Source organism: Mastigoproctus giganteus, chromosome 4 (genome assembly GCF_048544385.1).
Source record: "Mastigoproctus giganteus isolate SK-2022 chromosome 4, ASM4854438v1, whole genome shotgun sequence".
In the NCBI taxonomy this organism is placed as follows: Eukaryota; Metazoa; Arthropoda; class Arachnida; order Uropygi; family Thelyphonidae; genus Mastigoproctus; species Mastigoproctus giganteus.
In genome coordinates, this window is record NC_143578.1 from 97,917,268 (window position 1) to 97,936,990 (window position 19,723).

The following is a 19,723-nucleotide window of genomic DNA, read 5'->3' on the forward strand; positions in this document are numbered from 1 at the left end:
CCCTTGTGTACAAACATTGAAATCCAGGAGGAGAAATTGCCTGGTTTCAAAGTTGCAAGACTGCTTAGCCTTGATGCAATAATAACATTAAAGAAACTTTATAAAAAATTAGCACACAACCAAATCCTACCAAAATTGATTAAATTCTATATGACGAACAATTATGACAGAATTTATACCACCTATAGATGCAACATTGTGCTGGAAAATTTACTAAAACTGAAACATTTACTAACCTTATTCTACAAGTGTAATTAGTTAATTCTTTTAAAATCTGTTCTTTGCACCATGTTTATATACTGTATATATTTTCTTTGGCACTTGACCTACCATGTTTACCTTTCTTAGTAGCATTATACTGAAAGCTCCGTCCTTGTAAAGCAATACCCTTGTTTTCCTATTATTTTATTTTATTATTTTTTGTTATCTACTTATTACCACCATTATCATGATTCATCATTTCTCAGCAACACTTATACATATATCTATATCATATACCCACCCCTATTTTTCAAATTAATAAAACCTATATTCATATGATTTGGATGTATTATTTTGATTGATGCCAGAAAGGTAGAGTTGCAGGCTTTGCCGTTCTGATGGGCTAAAAAATTCAATTGCCATTTTTCAGATTATTTGTACAACAATCTGTCATTTTGAAGCAAAACCATCTGGTTTGGTCATTAATGACACTTCCTAACTGATCATCAGCAAACTTTGACTACTTTCCCTGCACTCCCTCATAAGTGTCATTAAGAAAGATAGGAAACAAAAGTGGACCCAACACTGATCCTTGAGGGACTCCACTTGTTTCACTGGTCTACTCTGAGGTATGTCCATTTATTGACTACTCTTATCTTTTAGCCAGTCATTGATCCAATGAAGATCTGCATTAATCACAATTTTCTGCAGCTTATATAATAATTTCTCATGAGGAACTGTATGAAAAGCTTTACTGAAGTTAAGGTAAATAATGGAAAATTTGTTTCTTGCATCCAACTATTTTACAACTTTGTTATAATAATTAACTGGATTGGTTAGGCAAGACTTTCCCTTCATGAGCTCTTGCTGTGATGTACTAAAGATATAATTCCTGTCAAGATGGTTTTGTATTATATTTTTAATCAGAGGCTCTGTGATCTCATTTGCCACTGAAGTCCTCGTTGGCTGGTCTGTAGTGGTCCATTACATCTTTCAGACCTCCTTTGTGGACTGGGAGATGATAGCGACTTCTTGAGTTGGGGAGGATCATCCTGGAGTCTAATGATAATCTCATTAACATTCCCCAAAGGGAAAATGCACTTTTTTTTTATTATTATTATTATAACCGGATGTATATCATTCACTTCTGTAGTCATACCTTCACTCAGCTTCAGTATTTTTTCTCATTAATCTTCTCTGATAGTGATAATATCACTTAATTTACAGCAACTTGACTGTGATCTCTCATTGTTTGAATGGCCTTTAACTTGTAAAGATCATTGCAAAGTATCTATTCATCTTGTCTGCCACTTCTGCTGGTTTTTTAATAACTCTTCCAGTTCTATCAAGTAACCTTACCATATTTGATTCTTCTCTCTTCTTTTTTGGTTTCATTGTCAAAAAAACTCTTTTTGTCTCCATTTTTAGCTCTCTTTGCTAGTGATTCTTCATACTTAACTTTCACCCATCCAATGTATAATAGGCATATAACTCATTATGTTATGATGGTCTTTAAGTATCTCGTGCTTTTTTTCTTTTACTCAATTAAACACTTAATGTCTATTGTTATTCATTTGGCATTTTTCTTTTGCAAAACTTCTCTGCAAGTAAATGCACTTGTAGATTCCATGATAAATTCCTTGAATATTTCCCTTAATGAATTCATATTTAATAGTGTATAGTTGTGTCTACAGTTAACAGAGCTCAAGAAATGCCTGAATGTACTGTAGCTCCCTCTCTTGAAATTGAAGCTCTCATTGTTCTGCTCCCTCTGTTGAAATTGAAGCCCTCATTGTTTCTTTGACCACGGAAATCTCTGGATGCTACACATTTTATGACATATGGCTCCCCACCAGCTATTGGCTCCTCTACTCTGAAAGCCTATACATGATTTGAAATTTATGGAGCATGTTGCAGTGACACATAATGAGGCAACTGCACTTGGCTGCCCATTCAAATTGCCTACTTAGATTTTTGCCTTATTATTCAGAATCATTTTGTGTGCAACATATGCCCCAACTATTATCTTTACTTTATGGCATGGTATCTTTGCCCCACCACAGAGGGCTCCGTAGCTGAGTGGTCAGGAGCGGGAGTGTAGTAGCACACGCTCTTTGAGTAGACTGGTGTTCAAGCCCCTGACTGCAAAATATAGTTGATCTGCCAACCCACACTGGACCAGTGTGGCAGATTATGGTCCATTTCCCTCAACATGAATTGTTGAGGAGGCTTCCATCCTGCAGTGGGTTGATAATGGCTGCATTTTTTTTTTTTTTTTTTTTTCTCACCACACAGACTCAAACATCCATCTGAACTTGACTCTGACTCTGGGTACAGTCTGATAGTTTCAGAGAGCATTTGATAAGAAACCTGACCCCTTCGACTCTCCCTGTCCTTCCCAAACACATTATCCTCATCATAATGAAATTCTTTATCCCATATATTTGGATGGCAGTCATGTCTCCATTAGTCCTGTTATATCAGAATGGATTGAATCAATCAAAGCCTTAAATTTGTTTAAGGCTTTAATTTTAATTTAATTAATTAAAATTTTATAAAATTTAATTTTGTATTTTTTGGCTTTTTACAACCCTGATAAGTCCCTTATAATTTTTTAAACATGTAACTGCTAGTGGTTTTTGGTATGTTTCTGTGCATGGTAATTACTGGCTGAATGTGGAGGATGCAACTATGATTTTGGCCCATGTCACTAACCTGCATCATTCCAGTGACTCCCCTAGCCTCCCAGATTAGCAATTTCCCTGAACCCTTAAAATACAAGTACCAACAGTGATACAAGATGTAATGTTACAAGATCCACTTTGAGTACTTTGTAACTCAGACAGAAATGGCCATAGCTGATTCCCACATGAATCATGAATTCATTGCTTGTATAAGTTGTGGCATGCTTTCAAAAGTTGTATCTAGTTGCTAATCAATTGCTGAAAGTTCTGATTTCAACGTAACACTTTGTGTGTTACTAGAAGAATTAGAGGTCACCGAAGAAAGGGCACTAGCCCAGAGAAAAGGTTACCTACCTTGTCTAGTTACCTACCATATGATGAACTCCCTATTCAGGTCGCAGAACAGAATAATCAAGTGCATACTGCTCTGGTTCAAAAGGATTTAGTTCTACTGGGAGATTCCATCATTGGGGGAACAGGTAACATCTTTTGTAATAGGGATAGGTGGACTAGAACCAGAGTGTTTGCCAGAAGAAACAATTAATGATACCATCAACGGATTGTCAGATATTTGGGGGAATGGAGTAAAGGGACTTGCATGGCTTTTGAGGGGAAGTTTTTATCAGTGTGGCATGGTCAAACATGAAGTTCTCCAAGCAATGTGGACAGTGGCAAAGAAGTCCCCATGGTGACCTATTGATGATTTATCAAAAATTTGCTTGTAGGAGGTCATAATCCCATTCCATAAGGTAATTGTAAGAACACACTTGGAATATTGTGTTCAAGTATGGAGACCACACCTAAAAAAGACATAGAGCTTCTTGAAGGATCCAAAGACAGGCAGCTCACCTGTTACATCAGCAGAAGGGTGTCCACATGAAAGATTAAAAATATGTGGGCTACAGTACTTGAGAACTGGCATCTTAGAGGAGACTTGATTGAGGTATATAAGGCCTGAGAGGTGAAAGTAAAATTAATGAGTGCAAAATTTTGTTATGATTCCAGAAGCAGGGGACATAAATTATTGGGAAAGATGTTTAGACTGGATTTCAAGAAGTTTTCCTTTAGTCGGCAAGTTATTAATTAGTGGAATAAGTTACCTCCAATGGTAGTTGAGGCTGTCAGTTTAGAGAAATTCAGAAGTCAGCTGGATAGACATCTATGTAAGGAGGGAATCAAATAGGCAATTTTTATTATTTTTTTTATTTATTTATTTAATTTTTTTTGGCTGGTGCAGCAAAAACATAGGGTTTTCTTGAAATCAAATGACCAGTAATAATACTATTTAATACACTACCAAAAACTCTTCACCTCTTCCAATCAAATAAATACTATCTTTCAAAACAAATTTCTTCTTTTACCTAGGACAGGTCTGTTGTATCATGCTGGCTAAAAAGGAGAAGGCAAACCATAGCCATAAATGGATGTTCATTGGATTGGACCAGTCTAGGCACTGGAATCGTGGCATCCATTAGAGATCAGTTCTGGGGACTCCTCTCTCCCGTTTCTAATCTGCCTTAATGACATTGTTGAGAGAGCGCAGGAAATATTTTCAAAGTTTACTGATGATTTGAACTTGGAAGGAGGGTGTTTAATAATCAGAAACATGCCATGTTGCTTCAGAATTACTTGGATTGGTTGCAAAAATAGCAGCTACAGTTTAATGTTTTTTAAGCTGTAGCTGCCAGTTTTTTAAACTGAGTTGAAAGAACGAATTTACCTTAAAATCATGCAATTTACAGGCAAAAGTAAAAGTATATTATATACTTTTTGCTTCATAAACTTAGTTGCTTTAGTTCAACAACATTGCACCTAGCAGATGAAAATTTTGTACTAACTTATGGTAGTGTCACTATTGAGGCCAGTCCAGAAACTTTTTATCACACATCATATCTCTATATCAAGAATGTTATAATGATCAGGCTGAAAGCACTCTTCATCAGAGCAGCATATCCCAAGGATTCAACCAGTTATTGCTGTACTGTTTTGACATTACACCCAAAATGGCAAGGATGATGAGTGTATTAATTGGCATTTATGTTTATATATAAAGGCTTCAATTTATATTTAGCGAATACTATCTGTTACATGGCATTTCTAATGAAGTTTAATGTTAAATGTGAACAATTCTTTTTGATATTCTGTATATTAATTTACATCAAATACTTACCTGCATTCAGTCTGATCTGAGTCTTTGTGAAGTAGATCCCGAATGTGACTGAGCCCAGAATTCTCTGTAGTACAGTCAAAAAACTTAGATGCATTCCAACACTGAATACCTGATAAGATATCTAAAAAGAAGCAAAATTTTGTTTCAAAGTAATGTCATCAGAGACATCCATGTATGGTATTAGTATATTTTCCTGTTAAATAATTCACTAAGTTTGATTTTACATGTTACAACACTGTGATAATTATATCCTTACAGGTAGTAAAGTATCACTCAGAGTACTCTCCATGTGGGCACTCCCTGAATCAGTGATGATGGTAAATCCTTTTTTAAATGATAATTAATTAATCTCACTTAAAAAAGAAAAGGACAAAGATTAAATCATTGCATTCCTCAAATCTTTTTTTTAAGTGAGGTATGCTCTACTTGTAAAATTTTTATCATTTATCTAAATTAGCTTTGCATGTCACTTTAGTTTCAAAATTATTTACTTCTTTAACTTTGAAAATGGTATATAAATGAAAGAAGGTCAAAATATATTTTATAGTTTTGTTTATAAAAACAGAACAACAATAATCTAAAAAAATATTTAAAATTTTTATAAGTACAAAAGAATTTTAGTTTGAAAGCAATCAACCATTGATGGCTGTCAACATTTTGCCATATGTTACTTAACATGTCTTTGAATGTTGCTGTTTCCCATGGTACCATCTATTTGGCCTGCAGATAAATGGATTTCATACATGTTTTTGGTGCTATAAATAAGTTTTATGAAACCAATGTACAATAACTAGTTCAATGTTCACAAAATATGTGACATAGACTAGTTAGAAAAATAGCTACATGTTTTTCATATATGTATACATCTTTTCTGTAAAAATTTCCTCTAATTAAAATTGTATTATTATTCTTTTTATTTTTATAGTGTATCTATTTGGGCCAGAACAACATTCCGGTACTTTTTTTCTAAATGTTGTAATAGAAAATCATTAAATTTATACACCTAATATTATGAAACAATGGCATAATCAAAGGGGAGGGAGAAATAATATCTATTTTACCCATTGCTACTAAAAATATATATTAATAGTAATCTTTAAAATTAATAGATTTCTTTAAAAATTTATTTAAAAACAAATAAATTTCGCAATGAAACTTGAACGTTTCTTACTAAAGTATAATGTGTTAGATAAAGAGATCCAATGAATGAGATGTATTGTGATGCATGCAAACGCTGCATTTTGATTCGCTGTGAACTGAATGCTAGAACTGGTTGTTCTATGTCATGAGTCTGAAGTCTGATTCAGTTATTGTACTGTCGATGTGGCGTGATCATACAGTCTTCTGGACTGTATGATCACTTTCTCGACTATATTGCTTATAGAGCGTCTTCTGGAGAATGATGTAAAGGATTTTTTTTGTCATTCATATATGTATTATATACTGGTGTGCAAAATTTAAGGACCAGTCAGGTTTTCGCCTGTAGCTTCTCATAGGAGGGGCCTGGATATGGGAAAAGCATATACTAAAGGAACCTCGTGAGGTACAGAAATGATGAAGGAAACAACACTGACACAACAACGGAAACAAAATGTTTCTGTTGTTGTGTCAGTTATTCAAAAATGGCAACATATCACTGGCTGCCATGATACAGATGCATCACTGCCAAAGATGGAACAAAGGGAAGAGGTGGTCCTCAGTAGGAGATATGGCCACCACTAATGTCGATGCAGGTCGACACACTGCCTGTCCATACTTAGAACAATGTTGATAAGTTCTTGCGGTAACATCATCCATTCCTCTGTCAGTGCCATCTTCAGCTGGTGAACATTTTCTGGTGGGTGTGGATGTGCACTAGGCATCGCCCCAGAGTGTCCTATATGTGTGCAATGGGATTTAGATCGGTGGAATGGGCAGGCCAATCCATATGAACAATATCCTCACTTTCCAAAAGCATATCAACAACTGCAGTGCAATGGGGTGTGGTGTTATCATCCATAAACACAAACTCTGGGCCAATGGTACCTCAGTACAGTAGTGTGCACCAGTTACAGTACCGCCTTCCAGTATCTGGAGTTGTGTACATCCATCCAAGATAATGCCTTCCCAGACAAGAACACTTTGACCGCCACATTGATCCATTTCAATGATGTTTGCGGGGGTGATACCATGTACCAACCTCTCGCCAGATTAGCTGATGTCCAGAATCACTGCTGAGACCGAATCTACTCTCATCAGTAACGAGTACCTTAAGTAAAAATTGTAGTTGTGTAACCTTTAGAAATAGTGTTGGTCCTTAAGTTTTGCACACCAGTGTATATATATAATATGTACATGTCAGTTTATGACCGATCTCTACTATTTAGATTAATTAATTTGTTTATTACTGTTTCTTCTAAGGTAAAAATTAATTTTTATGGGATTAAATATATAAATTTAAATTTACGTGATTTCAGTATTTAAAAATTAAAAGAAGAAATTTTCATTAAATACAAAATGAGTAAAAAACACAAGCAAACAACATTAAATAGATTTCTTGATAAAAAACTGAAAACTGTGCAAGAAAATCTGGAAATGATAATGACATTACCTCTTCTTTTCCATCAAGATCTAAAGATGAAGGAAACAGTGACACAGAATTAAAATTTAATTGGCCCCGCGTTTGGAATGCTGACATGTGGACTGAGAAGAAAAAAGCATATCCTTGGCTCATGTGTGACACTGGAAAATTAGGATGTTTGACTTGTGCTGCTTTAAAAAAATTAGGGCTGTCTAAAACGCACGGAGTTAGCATTTCAAAGGAATGGAGTTTGGTAGTGGTATCATCTTATGGCAAAGATAGAAGTGCACAATTGACATCTTTGTGTAAGAAAATTTATGAACATTCAAAAAGTACTTCACATATACAGGCTGAAAAAATCTTTCAAGCTGCAAATTAACAACATTTAGAAGCGGTAATTTATCAAATGAATGACTCCGAAATTTCTAGCACCTGTAAGGTTTTTAGAACTGCATATTATATTGTGAAACATGATCGACCATATTCTGATCATTTTGAGTTGTTACTACTTCAAGAATTGAGGTGCCTCCGTAGCCAGGTGGGAAGGAGCAGCAGTGCATAGCACACGCTTCTTGATTAGACCAGGGTTCGAGCCCGTCACCACCAAATACGGAGGATGAGGAAAGGTCAGGGAATGACCACCGCATATCCCGGAGCAATATGGCCTTAGTTGCTAATGCTCTTTAAAACCAAATAACAAACAAACAAACTTCAAGAATTGAATGGCACTGTTATTGTTCATGGTTTGCATTCAAGATTAAGTGCTATTAATATAATGGAGAATGTCGCAAGGCAAATGAAATTAAAATTGTGCCAACAGATTGTGGACATACGTGGAAACTTATTAATTCTCATTGATGAGTCTACCACTCTAAGCAAGAAATCTACTCTGATTATTTATTTAAAATGTGAAATCAATAAAATGAAAGATCCACATTACTTGTTTCTTGATTTAATCGAATTGCCAGATCAAACAGCTTTCACAATAACAGTATCTTTTAAAATGTCTTGAAAAATACGGATTTGACAACAATTATTTAAAACACTATTTAATTTCTTTTACGAGCGATGGGGCAAGTGTCATGTTGGGCAGAAAATCTGGAGTTGAAAATAAATTATTAGATAAATATCCAAATTTTGATCATATGGCATTGTTTAAACCATTGGTTTGAGTTATCAGTTGGAGATGCAATATCAGAAGTTCATGGAATTTAACAGGTGCTTCCGTAGCCAGGTGGGCAGGAGCAGCAGTCTGTAGCACACGCTTCTTGATTAGATCTGGGTTCGAGCCCATGACCACCAAATACAGAGGATGCGGAAAGGTCAGGGAATGACCACCGCATATCCTCGGAGCAATATGGCCTTAGTTGCTAATGATCCTAGAAACCAAATAACATAACATAACAACATGGAATTAACCATTTTTAAATATTTATGCCGACCGGGCTAGCCAGGTGGCCCGGTCGGCACTGGGCCACCTGGCTAGCCCGGCAACCCAAAGGTCGCAGGTTTGAATCCTGCCTCGGGCTTGGATCATAGTAAAAATGCAAAAACTTTGGGAGGTGCATTATGGCCACAGAAACCGATGCGCCAATAACTAATAAAAACAAAACAAAAAAAAATCAAATATTTATGGACAAGCTGTACACTTTGTACAGTCAATCCAAAAAACCTGAGAGAAATTAGAAGCATCGGTGAAGAAATTAAAAGGATTGGACGGGTATTTAATGTAAGGTGGGTGGCCACCTCCTTTGGAACCGTATCAGCAGTTGGGCAGAATTTTGCATTTTTATGCGATCATTTTGATAATGCCAATAAAGATAACAACCGACAAAACTGAACAATCCATGTTCAACGGATTATACAAAGTATAAACGAATTTTATCCAAACAGTTTGTTCTAAATTTAGCCCTGATGTAGGATGTATTGTTTGAGCTATCGATTTTTTCAGAGTCTTTACAAAAAAGAGATACGACAATAGTATATGCATACAAATTGATTCATCAATACAATTGGTTACTTGGAATTTTTAAAAGATCCTCAAAAAGGAAAAAAGTTGTTAGAAGCCTCAGATACTATTGAAAAAATGCGATTATTTTCAGTAACATTAATGGGCAATAACAAAGTAACTTTAATTCATAGCAATTAATTTCTAAACAGTATTATTAGTAATATGAAGCCTAGGCTGAGTTAGTATAGATTCTACTGAATTTATTGAAGGAATTTCAACTTCAGACATTATAAAAGAGTTGCGAATTCTTGAACCAAGGAAATGGCCATCTGAAATTGATCTTGGATTTGGAGAAAATGAAATAGAATCTCTCTGTAAACAATTTATCTTTCACAAAATGTTTGAATGCCTACAGGAATTATTTAGGTGGTTGTAGTGTGCCCACAGATTTGGAACATTTAAAAAACTTATTCCAAAATTATAGCTTGCAGTTCTTCTGAATGCAAGTGTGGCTTCAGCAGTATGAATTTAATATTAACTGAGAAAAGATCCCGTATTCTTGTCGAACATGTGACAATTTTGTTGTTTATTAAATTACACAGTCCACCATTAGAATTATGGAATCCAAATTTTATGTCCGAACTTGGTTGTAGTCTCATCGTTCTGCTATTGACCAACAAACAAAAAGGGCAGTCACATAAGACTATGTAATCGATCCTGTATGAGAATTTCTATGATTCTTCTAAACAGTATTTTTTATATTATTTTGGAGTTTTTGTTTTTTTCTTTTCTGATTTTTTAAATTTTTTGTCTTTGTTTTTCACTTTTGAAATTTTTATTTAATAGTTATAAATAAATACTGAACAAATATTCTAATCTTTGACTTATTTATTTTTGCAAATTAAAAAAGCGTAGGTAACTATTTGCAGTTAATCGACGAGCGTTCCGGTACTATTTTTTTTAGCAATACACCTCTGATTGAAACCTATAGTATTTTAGTACCATATAATAGCTGAAGGTTCAAAGGATACTTGTTAATGTTGGACTTGAATTTCTACATGTAGTAATTTGCAGGAAATATGATAAACATTTACTGCTGAATAAAAGCCTTTTTTTTGTTGTAAAGTGTTAGAATATAGTTGTAGTTTTTTTTTCCAAAATATATTTTACCGTGTTCATTGATCATTACAAAATATATTAATAAAATAACTGTCTAGAATTATTTATTATTTTGGGGCTGATAAGACTTTGCATAAAGGTGGCTTATAGGCATGCAGCAGCCCTGATTACAACCTACCTTTATAGCTATATCTCAATTAGAAATGCCTTCCCTATAGAGAGCAATAATTATGCTTTTTTTCCTTGGAGTTAACTGAGTGTATACCATACTGCTGAATAGGAAGCGACGACAGATAGCAGCAGGTGATGCTTTTATAAGCAAGATGATACAATATCACACATAATTTTACAGAATTAGGTAATAGTGTCTTGAGATTACATAATTTTACCTTTATAGAGAGAGTCTTTAATGAAAGTAGTCACCAAAATATTAAACTTTAAAAGAGCGATGCAGTGTGTGGTAAAGAATAATTGTATTAAGAAGCTAATTAATCGTGGGACTGTACAAAAAGGAAGATAACATAGCTTATGGATCAGGGACACTGCATTAGCAAAACGTACCCTACAGCCATAATGTGTATATATATATATATATATATATATATAAAGTATATTGTATGTAGAAATGTGAAGAAGATTTTGATTTAAATCTATTGAATATATGGTATACACTGTGAGCTCGACTAAATGGATATGGATATCTTTATCCATTTATAACTTTATATATATATGTGCACGTGTGTGTATTGTTGTAATAGATAGGATTATGTAGTATTATTACTATTGCACTAATATATAACATGTTGTTACTGTGCTAGTAGTGTAGTATTCAGGTATACTGTTGTAGGAACGACTCATTATTTAATTTTTTAACTGAAATTAGGCCTTGGACTAGAGCTGAAAAGCATATACTTGATAGCAGGAAGAATGCTTTGATGGGAAGGGGGCTGCTGAAGGCATTTCACCTAAAAATCAAGACCTTATTGCTTGCACAGCATGGTATGTATGCATGTAGGTCTGACTGTAGATTGAAATAGTCCTCCTTGGCAGCTTAGTTGCCATGATACATCACTGTCTGCCACTAGTTTGGAGAGGTCTGAGTTCAGTTCCCACTAATAACAAGAGTAATTTCTAAAACCCTCATCAATCAAGGCTGTGGTTAGCCAATCTCAGGCAAAAGGAGGAGGGTTCCCCCAGAGTTGTTTTTCAGCTTACAAAGAATTTTCAAACTGATTTGCTCAACATGCAAATCAGTTTGTGAACACACACTTCTACACACACAAAAATACCTACTAATATGAGTAACAGCTTTTGGTGCTATTAGAAAACAATAATAATAAACAAATGTGTATGGTATACTGTCACTCGTTTGAAGAGGTTTGGGTTTGATTTCTGTAGTAATAGGAGGAAGTAGCCTCTTCAATCAAGGCTAAATTATCCAATCTCAGGCAGAGTGAGTAGGGCCCTGACTTAAGTTAGTGGTTTTTCAGCTTGCACAACATGCAAATTCCTATGTGAAAAATATTTTGTACAGACAAAATATTTATACATACACTAGTGTTCAAAGAAAGAGCATCATCCCTTAAAATTGTAATTGTCGTCCAATAATGTAAGTTTATGGCGATATTTCTTACAGATTGCATCAGACAAGATTGTCACGTGTAGGTGATGACATAATATTACATCAGCTATTACTTTCAGCTATATAAGCACTTTCTGCAAGAGTTGAAGTCATTAGCATTAGCATATGATGCAAGAAAGTAAGCTTATGCAACATCAGCCAAAAAAAAAAAAAAACCTTTCCACTTCACTCCTCCGTACGTTCGAAATACCTGTCCAGCTGAGCCTTAAATTTATTTAGGCTATCAACTTCCACAACAAGGGATGGAAGTCTGTTCCACCAACCAACTACCTGCTGGCTAAAGGCAAATTTCCGCACATCTATCCTACATCTGTCTTTCCTCAATTTGAATTTATGCCCTCTCAGGTGATTATTCTGAGCAAGAGGCAGTATCCCATCAGCATTGAGCATGCTCAAACCATTCAAGGCTTTGTACACCTCTATCAGATCACCTCACCGGTGCCTAGTCTCCAGACACTGTAATTTGCAAAACTTAAGCCTTTCTTTGTAAAAGCAACCCTTCGTTTCGTTCACTAACCTTGTTACCCTTCTCTGTACTTGTTCCAACAGATCCTTCTTGAAATGAGGCCTCCAGACCTGTATACAGTACTCAAGGTGTGGCCTGACCATTGCCTTATACAAGGGAATAATCACCTCCCTATCCCTGCTAGAAAAATTCCTGTATAACATTGATAAGACACCATGAGCTACTCTTGCAGCCCGTCTGCACTGCTCAGAGAACTTCATATCTGCCTGCACAATTACCCCCAGGTCCTTTTCATTCTCTACCACTGACAGTGTAGTACCACAGAGTTGATACGTTGCTCTGGGGTTGCTGTTTCCCATATGTAGTACTTTACATTTGTCAATGTGCCACCTCTCAGCCCATCTGCTCAACCTTTCCAGATCCTGTTTCAGCAGCATAGCGTCAGTAGCATCCTTAACAACACTGCCAACCTTTGTATCGTCTGCAAATTTGGACATTAAGCTTGATATACCATCATCAATATTATTTATAAATATAGAAAACAACAATGGACCTAACACTGAATCCTGAGGGACTCCACTAATAACATTAGTCCACGATGAGCAGTGTCCATTAATTACCGCTCTCTGTCTTCTGCCACTCAACCATCCCTTTATCCATAGCAACAATTTGCCACCAATACCACACTGCTCCAATTTGTGTAGCAGTCTTCCATGTGCAACAGTATCAAAAGCCTTTCTAAGATCCAAATATATAATATCAAAGTTATTCCCTGCATCCAATTCTTTTGTGACTACATCATAGTATCCAATCAAATTGGTCAGGCATGACCTTCCCTTAACAAAACCATGCTGTGTCTGAGCTATAACTGAATTCTTGTCAAGATGATGCTGCAGTGCTTCTTTAACCAGTGCTTCCATTAATTTTCCTGGAACAGAAGTTAAACTAACAGGTCTATAATTACTTGTGTCAGCCTTTGATCCTCCTTTGTGAATTGGGGTTACATTTGCACATCTCCAGTCTGTGGGTACCTCCCCTGAGTCCAAGGAAGCTCTCATAATTATGGCTAATGGATTGCTTACTTCCTTTGCTGCCTCCTTTAATATAACTGGATAGATCCCATCCACCCCAGGTGCCTTTCTTGTATTTATCTTCAACAATTTCTCCTCCACTTTACTCTGAATTATTACAAGATCATCTAGCTTACTGCAAGAGTTTACTTCATCTATGGCATTCCCCTTCCTGAACAAATCCTCATGTGTGAATGTAGATGCAATATATTGATTTAGTTTGTTAGCTACCTGAGAAGGATCATGAACAGTTGAACCATCGATATCAAGTGGACCAATCTGATTCATCCCCTTCCTTCTAGAGTTTACATAAGTAAAGAACTCCTTGCTGGTTTTTTTTGCATCCGTTGCCAAAGATTTCTCGTAATCTGCCTTCGCTTGCCTAACCTCCTTTGTAACTTGGTTACAGATCAACTTATATCTATCATAGGCTTCTGTGTCACATGTTAATTTATATGTATCCCATGCATTTTTCTTCTTTGCCATATGTCTCATTAGTTCATCTGACATCCATTTAGGCCTGAACCTTGAACAATATTTCTTAGTTGGTATGTAAAGCCTAGTAGCTTCCAAGATGAATTCTTTGAATGCTTCCTATTTTGAGTTTGCTGTTGGTAACATCATCAGTTGGTCCCACTGTATAGAATTTAAATACTGTCTTAGACCATCGTAGTTGCCTTTACGAAAGCAATAACCCTTCCCTTTACTCCTGATGGTAGTTACCTCCTTGAGTAAATCCCACTTCAACACACTGTGATCACTGCCACCTAGTGGTTTCTGTATCTGCAGATTCTTAATGCATGAAGAATCACTACTGATAATCAAATCAAGAGTATTGCTCCCTCTAATTGCCTCCCAAACATGCTGATTTAGAAAACAATCATCCAATAAATCCACAAAACCCTTCCTAGTGTGTGAGTGACCAACCCACAAATTCCAGTCAATATCTGGGAAATTAAAATCCCCCATTATAAGACACTCTGATTTACTGGCCCACTCTATTTCCCTGTACAGTTTCTTATTATATTCATCAGAGTCATTAGGCCTATAGCACACCCCTACTCTCAATTTTGATCTCCCAGTGCTTATGTCACACCAAACTGACTCGACACTGCACTGTCCAGCGATATCGACTGGCTTCACTTCCTTGGATTTTATGTGTTTCGTAACTAATAGCATAACCCCTCCTCCTTTCCTATCCTTTCTATAGACATTGTACTCCCCAAATTGCAGTTCTGCATTACTTATATCTGTGTGACACCACGTCTCTGATATCCCAACAATATCCGCCTTTGATTCTTTGAGCAATACCTCAAATTTATTTACCAAACTCCTAGCATTGGTGTATACGTAAGTATACATGCACCTGTTCTTTTTCTTAGCTATGTTGAGAAAGTCACAAGTTAGGCTGAATTTGAAAGTTGTTTGATTTATTGGTGCAACAGCAACTAAGGCTATAATGCACTTATTACATTCTTATCTGGAATTTGAAAGTGTTTGTAATTTTACTAAGATGTACCAGGAGGAAGACCATGATGAGAGAGAGAGCCTAGTCAATTAATTTGAGCATGGAGATTGTGTAAGGCTGATGGGATAGATTTTTCACAGCATGGCCAATGCTTTGGGGAATACAAAGACAAATAGTTTAATTAGCTATTAGCAGAGATGGAATTGATTCTTGCATTGCTTCTGTTGAGAAGACATGCAGTAACTTGAAAAGCAGGAGGGGAAGTGATTACAAAGAATTCTAGGCCCTGCTGGGTGACCACATGCAGGACCATGTAGTAGTATCTGGGGGCCTGATTGCATGGGTGGTTGTACCCCTCCATCCAGAGCTGAAAGGTCACAGATCCATTAAGCACTGTGCCTAAAACAATAAAATTCTACAAACTAATTTTTAAAAAAATAGATTTCTAAGATAACTTCTTTCTAAGCAAAATCATTAACAATGTCATCAAAGTTTGTATTATGAGTAACTCAGTGTTGAAATAAGTGTTATGTAACTTCAATACCAAATTTATATAAATTTGTTTTGTTAAACTATGTTATAACTGTTTAAGAAATGTTTATGGGGGACCCATTCTGTGTTAAGGCCTGGGTGCACTGCATCCAATGCAACCCCTGCTTCCTTTCACACAGCCCTAACCATATGGGGAGTAGTGATTATACAGGCTGTGTTAGAGTTGCATAAAAATATGAAAGGGCACACATTTGCTTGAGTCAAGTAAATAAATTTGAAGAGTGTGAAATATTAATTAAGTCATTAAATTCTGACATATGTATAACAGAAACATAGTGTCATCTGATATTGGGGATGCAGAATTTGAATATGGTAATTATAATGTGTACAGAAAGAACAGAGACATGACATCTTTTTTTGGCTGATACCATAAAAGTATCAGCCTAATACTGAAATACTAATAAATGAGTACAGAAATTATACTGTGTTGGGAAACACGCGAAGTTATGTATGATGGACAGGTGGTTAAGCTTAAAAACTAGGGCCACTTTGTATTAGCAATCATTAAGAAAGTCACAACAGCTAAGTAAAAAAAAAAAAAGAAAGAAAAGTCACAAGGTATGCTGTATCCAACATTTCGGTATGCTGTATCCTTAAATAGCCTTATTTAAAAATTAGGGAACATGAGTGTATCAATATTATGGAACAATTTTAAGGTTGTTCACCTTTCAGATTTTTTAATGTATGAGGGAGGTAGCATGTATTTCCTATATACTGTATGTTCTTGTTTAAAAATTATAAAAAAGGTGAATGAATCATTAATGTGGCACAATTTCAAAAAATTACCTTCTGAATTAACTAAAATGGAATAACACTAATTAAACCATGTGATTTGTTTAACTGAATTTTAGCCTGTAAAAATATTACTTAAAATAAATTAAATATCAACATAATAAAACTACTTAATTAACAACATTTATGATTTCCTCATTGAATCCTTTCATCGGGAGACCTAATCAGAAAATATTTGGTGTCTGTTGCTAACTTTACAGAGTAGAAGACCAAACATATTATATTCTTCTCTCAACATATTACTTTCCTTTTGGATTATTAAAGATTTAAAGTGAACACAAGAAGTCATTTACGTAGAGCATTCATAAAAAAAATAAAATAAAATACAAGGGAAGAATGATCAGTGTTATGAGAAAATAGTTTCCATATTCAAAAACAAACTTGCAGTACTTGTTGCTTGGAAACTAATGTATATAAAATGTTTCAGTTTTCTTTATTTTAATCATAGAAAAATTTTTTGATGTGTCATAAAAAATTGATTAGATGATAACAATAATAAATATTTGCAATGTTTTTATCCTAGATTCAGGACTCTAATCATTATTGGCCACAAACAGAAGAGATTTTTAAAAAGTTGTTAGATTATTTCAAGTAGGGTAAGTTATTCAATTCATTTTATTCATGATTATATTTACTCACAATTTTATTTACTTCTACCCGTAGGCAAAGTACTGCATATAGGTACAAGTAACCCCAGAGAAATACACCAACTGTGGTACTACACTTGGGGTGCTAAAAAAAAAAAAATGAAAAAGACCTGGGAGTAATTGTGCAGTCAGATATGAAATTTTCAGAGGCAGTGCAGACAGGTTGCCAGAGCAGTTCGTGGGCTTTTGTCAATGATATACAGGAATTTTGCTAGTTGGGAAAAGGAGGTGATTATCCTTTTGTATAAGGCAATGGTCAGGCCACTCTTGAGTACTTCATACAGGTCTGGACACCTCATTTTAGGAAGGATGTAGAGTTGCTTGAGCAAGTACAGAGAAGGGCAACAAAATTGGTGAGGGAAACAAAGAGGTGTTCTTACCAAGAAAGGCTCAAGTTCTGCAAATTCAGTGTCTGGAGACTAGGCACCTGTGAGGTGATTTAATTCAGGTGTATAAGGCCTTGAATGGATTGAGCAGGCTCAGTTCTGATGAGATTCTTTCTCCTGCTCAGATTATGAACCTTGAGGGGGCATAAATTAAAATTGAGGAAAGACAGTTATAGAATAGATGTGTGGAAATTTGCCTTTAGCCAACAAGTAATTGAATAAATGGCTTAAATAAATTCAAGGAGGAACTGGACAAAATTCCCAATGTTTAGAGGAAATGGATGTGTGAAATGATTTTTTTTTTTTTTTTTGGCCGATGCTACATAAGCTTGCTTTCTTGCATCATATGCCTCTACTACTACTATAAAAAAAAATTATTGAATTTTAATAAACTGACATAAAATATATGACAAAAATATAATAAATTAACATAAAAATTTAAAAAAAGTTATCCAAAAAGTTAATAAACTTAAAACAATATGACAAATCAAAATTGACTCTGAAAATGTACATCATGCTCAACTGATCGATCCTTCATGAGTATTATTTCCTGTTGGGTTGTAAAGATAGATTTTCAAAAACATTTGGAAATTTGAGTAGAACTGCTTTAAGTGCTGGGCATCTTTATATTTTTCCAAGTTTATTGGAATAAGATCAGTAGGGTGCAATCTTTTTAGTGCATTAACAGTTTTAAGTACACCTTTTTTTTTTTTTTTTTTTTTTTTTTTTTGGAGTGAAAACTGCTGAGTGGTAAAAAGATTCACCATGGTTAAAGAAACTTTTTTATATGAAGTAGGTGAAGATACTCTGTCCATTTCTTGAACATATTGGAAGAGTAACTGATGACAGAAAACGATGATGGGTTCTTCCTGCTAATTTGTATGAAGTCTTCAATTGGCCATATGAAAGTTCCCACTCAGCAGCTGGTTATACTATCCACTGGCAACCACTTGACAATGTAAAATTAAACATGTGCTTCTACTTGTTGACGAGCTTATTCTCCAGTTTAATATTTTAGTGAGTTTTGTTACATTAAGATAGGTTAGAAAAATTTACAAAATTCCGAGTTAGTAGAATGCATCAGAATTTTGAATAAAATGAGCAGTTTTGTCATTATTGACACTACAATGTTCTCACTCATTGTGGAGTGTTACATTGCTGATCAAGCTCACAGGTTTGGATTTTTTCCATAGTGATGTTGCATGTGCTTGGCAAGGAGACTGCATAGTGCTTGAATTATGTACCACAGTACTGCTGACTAAGCTCACACATTTTCCATTTAATGAGCACACAGAAGAAAAACTTCTGTGGTTGCTAATAGAGGACTGACTAAGCATGCATAGTCTCTGTTTACTAAGTGTGTGGCAAAAAAGTTGCTAATAGAATTCTTGTAAACTCTTTCTTTACTTTTTCTGAAAAATTTCATCAATTCGTACACCCCCCAACCCCACAAACACAACTTTTAATTCAAACTAATGGAAAAACACTAATCTGTGATAAGACCTAAACCTCTCACCAAAATCTTCCTAATTCATTTTACAATTATATGTGGTCTGAGTTCCAAATTTATCGATGTCTGTTTCTACCTGCAATGTTATACCCCACTCAACTTTTTCTGACAAAATCTCAATTGTTGATTATTTCAAGCACCACTCATTTCATTTGTCCTAATTATTCACTCTCTGGTTCTTTCCACTTTAAAGATGAGACTTATGCATATGTCTGTCTGTTCTGATATTCCTTGTCAGAAACTTTCTGATCCAGAATCTCTCCTTCTCCTCTTGCTTAAAATTTCTTTATCCCATTCTGTCAAATTCTTCTGTTGCAGCTGTTGTTTTCCTAACTCAACAAATCACTTGGGACTTTACAACATTCTTTGTTTGAAATCCAAGTTTCTCCAATCTAACTTTCCTAAGATTAAAGTAATTTTCTTGATGATTTTGATTTTCTTAACTCCAGCAGGCTTCAGTTTTCTAGTAGTAGAAGTCAGTACTTACCAATAGAGTTTTCTTGTA

At 35.1% G+C, this 19,723-nt stretch overlaps 1 protein-coding gene across 1 annotated transcript in view; it reads right to left on the minus strand.

Annotated features, from left to right (window-relative positions):
• Positions 1–19,723, minus strand: part of LOC150086934 (uncharacterized) — a 64,321-nt gene that overhangs the window by 4,165 nt on the left and 40,433 nt on the right. Inside the window, exon 4 of the mRNA XM_090371691.1 lies at positions 5,056–5,176. Coding sequence (XP_090227817.1) covers positions 5,056–5,176 — 121 coding nt within the window. The remainder of the gene's footprint in view (positions 1–5,055; positions 5,177–19,723) is intronic.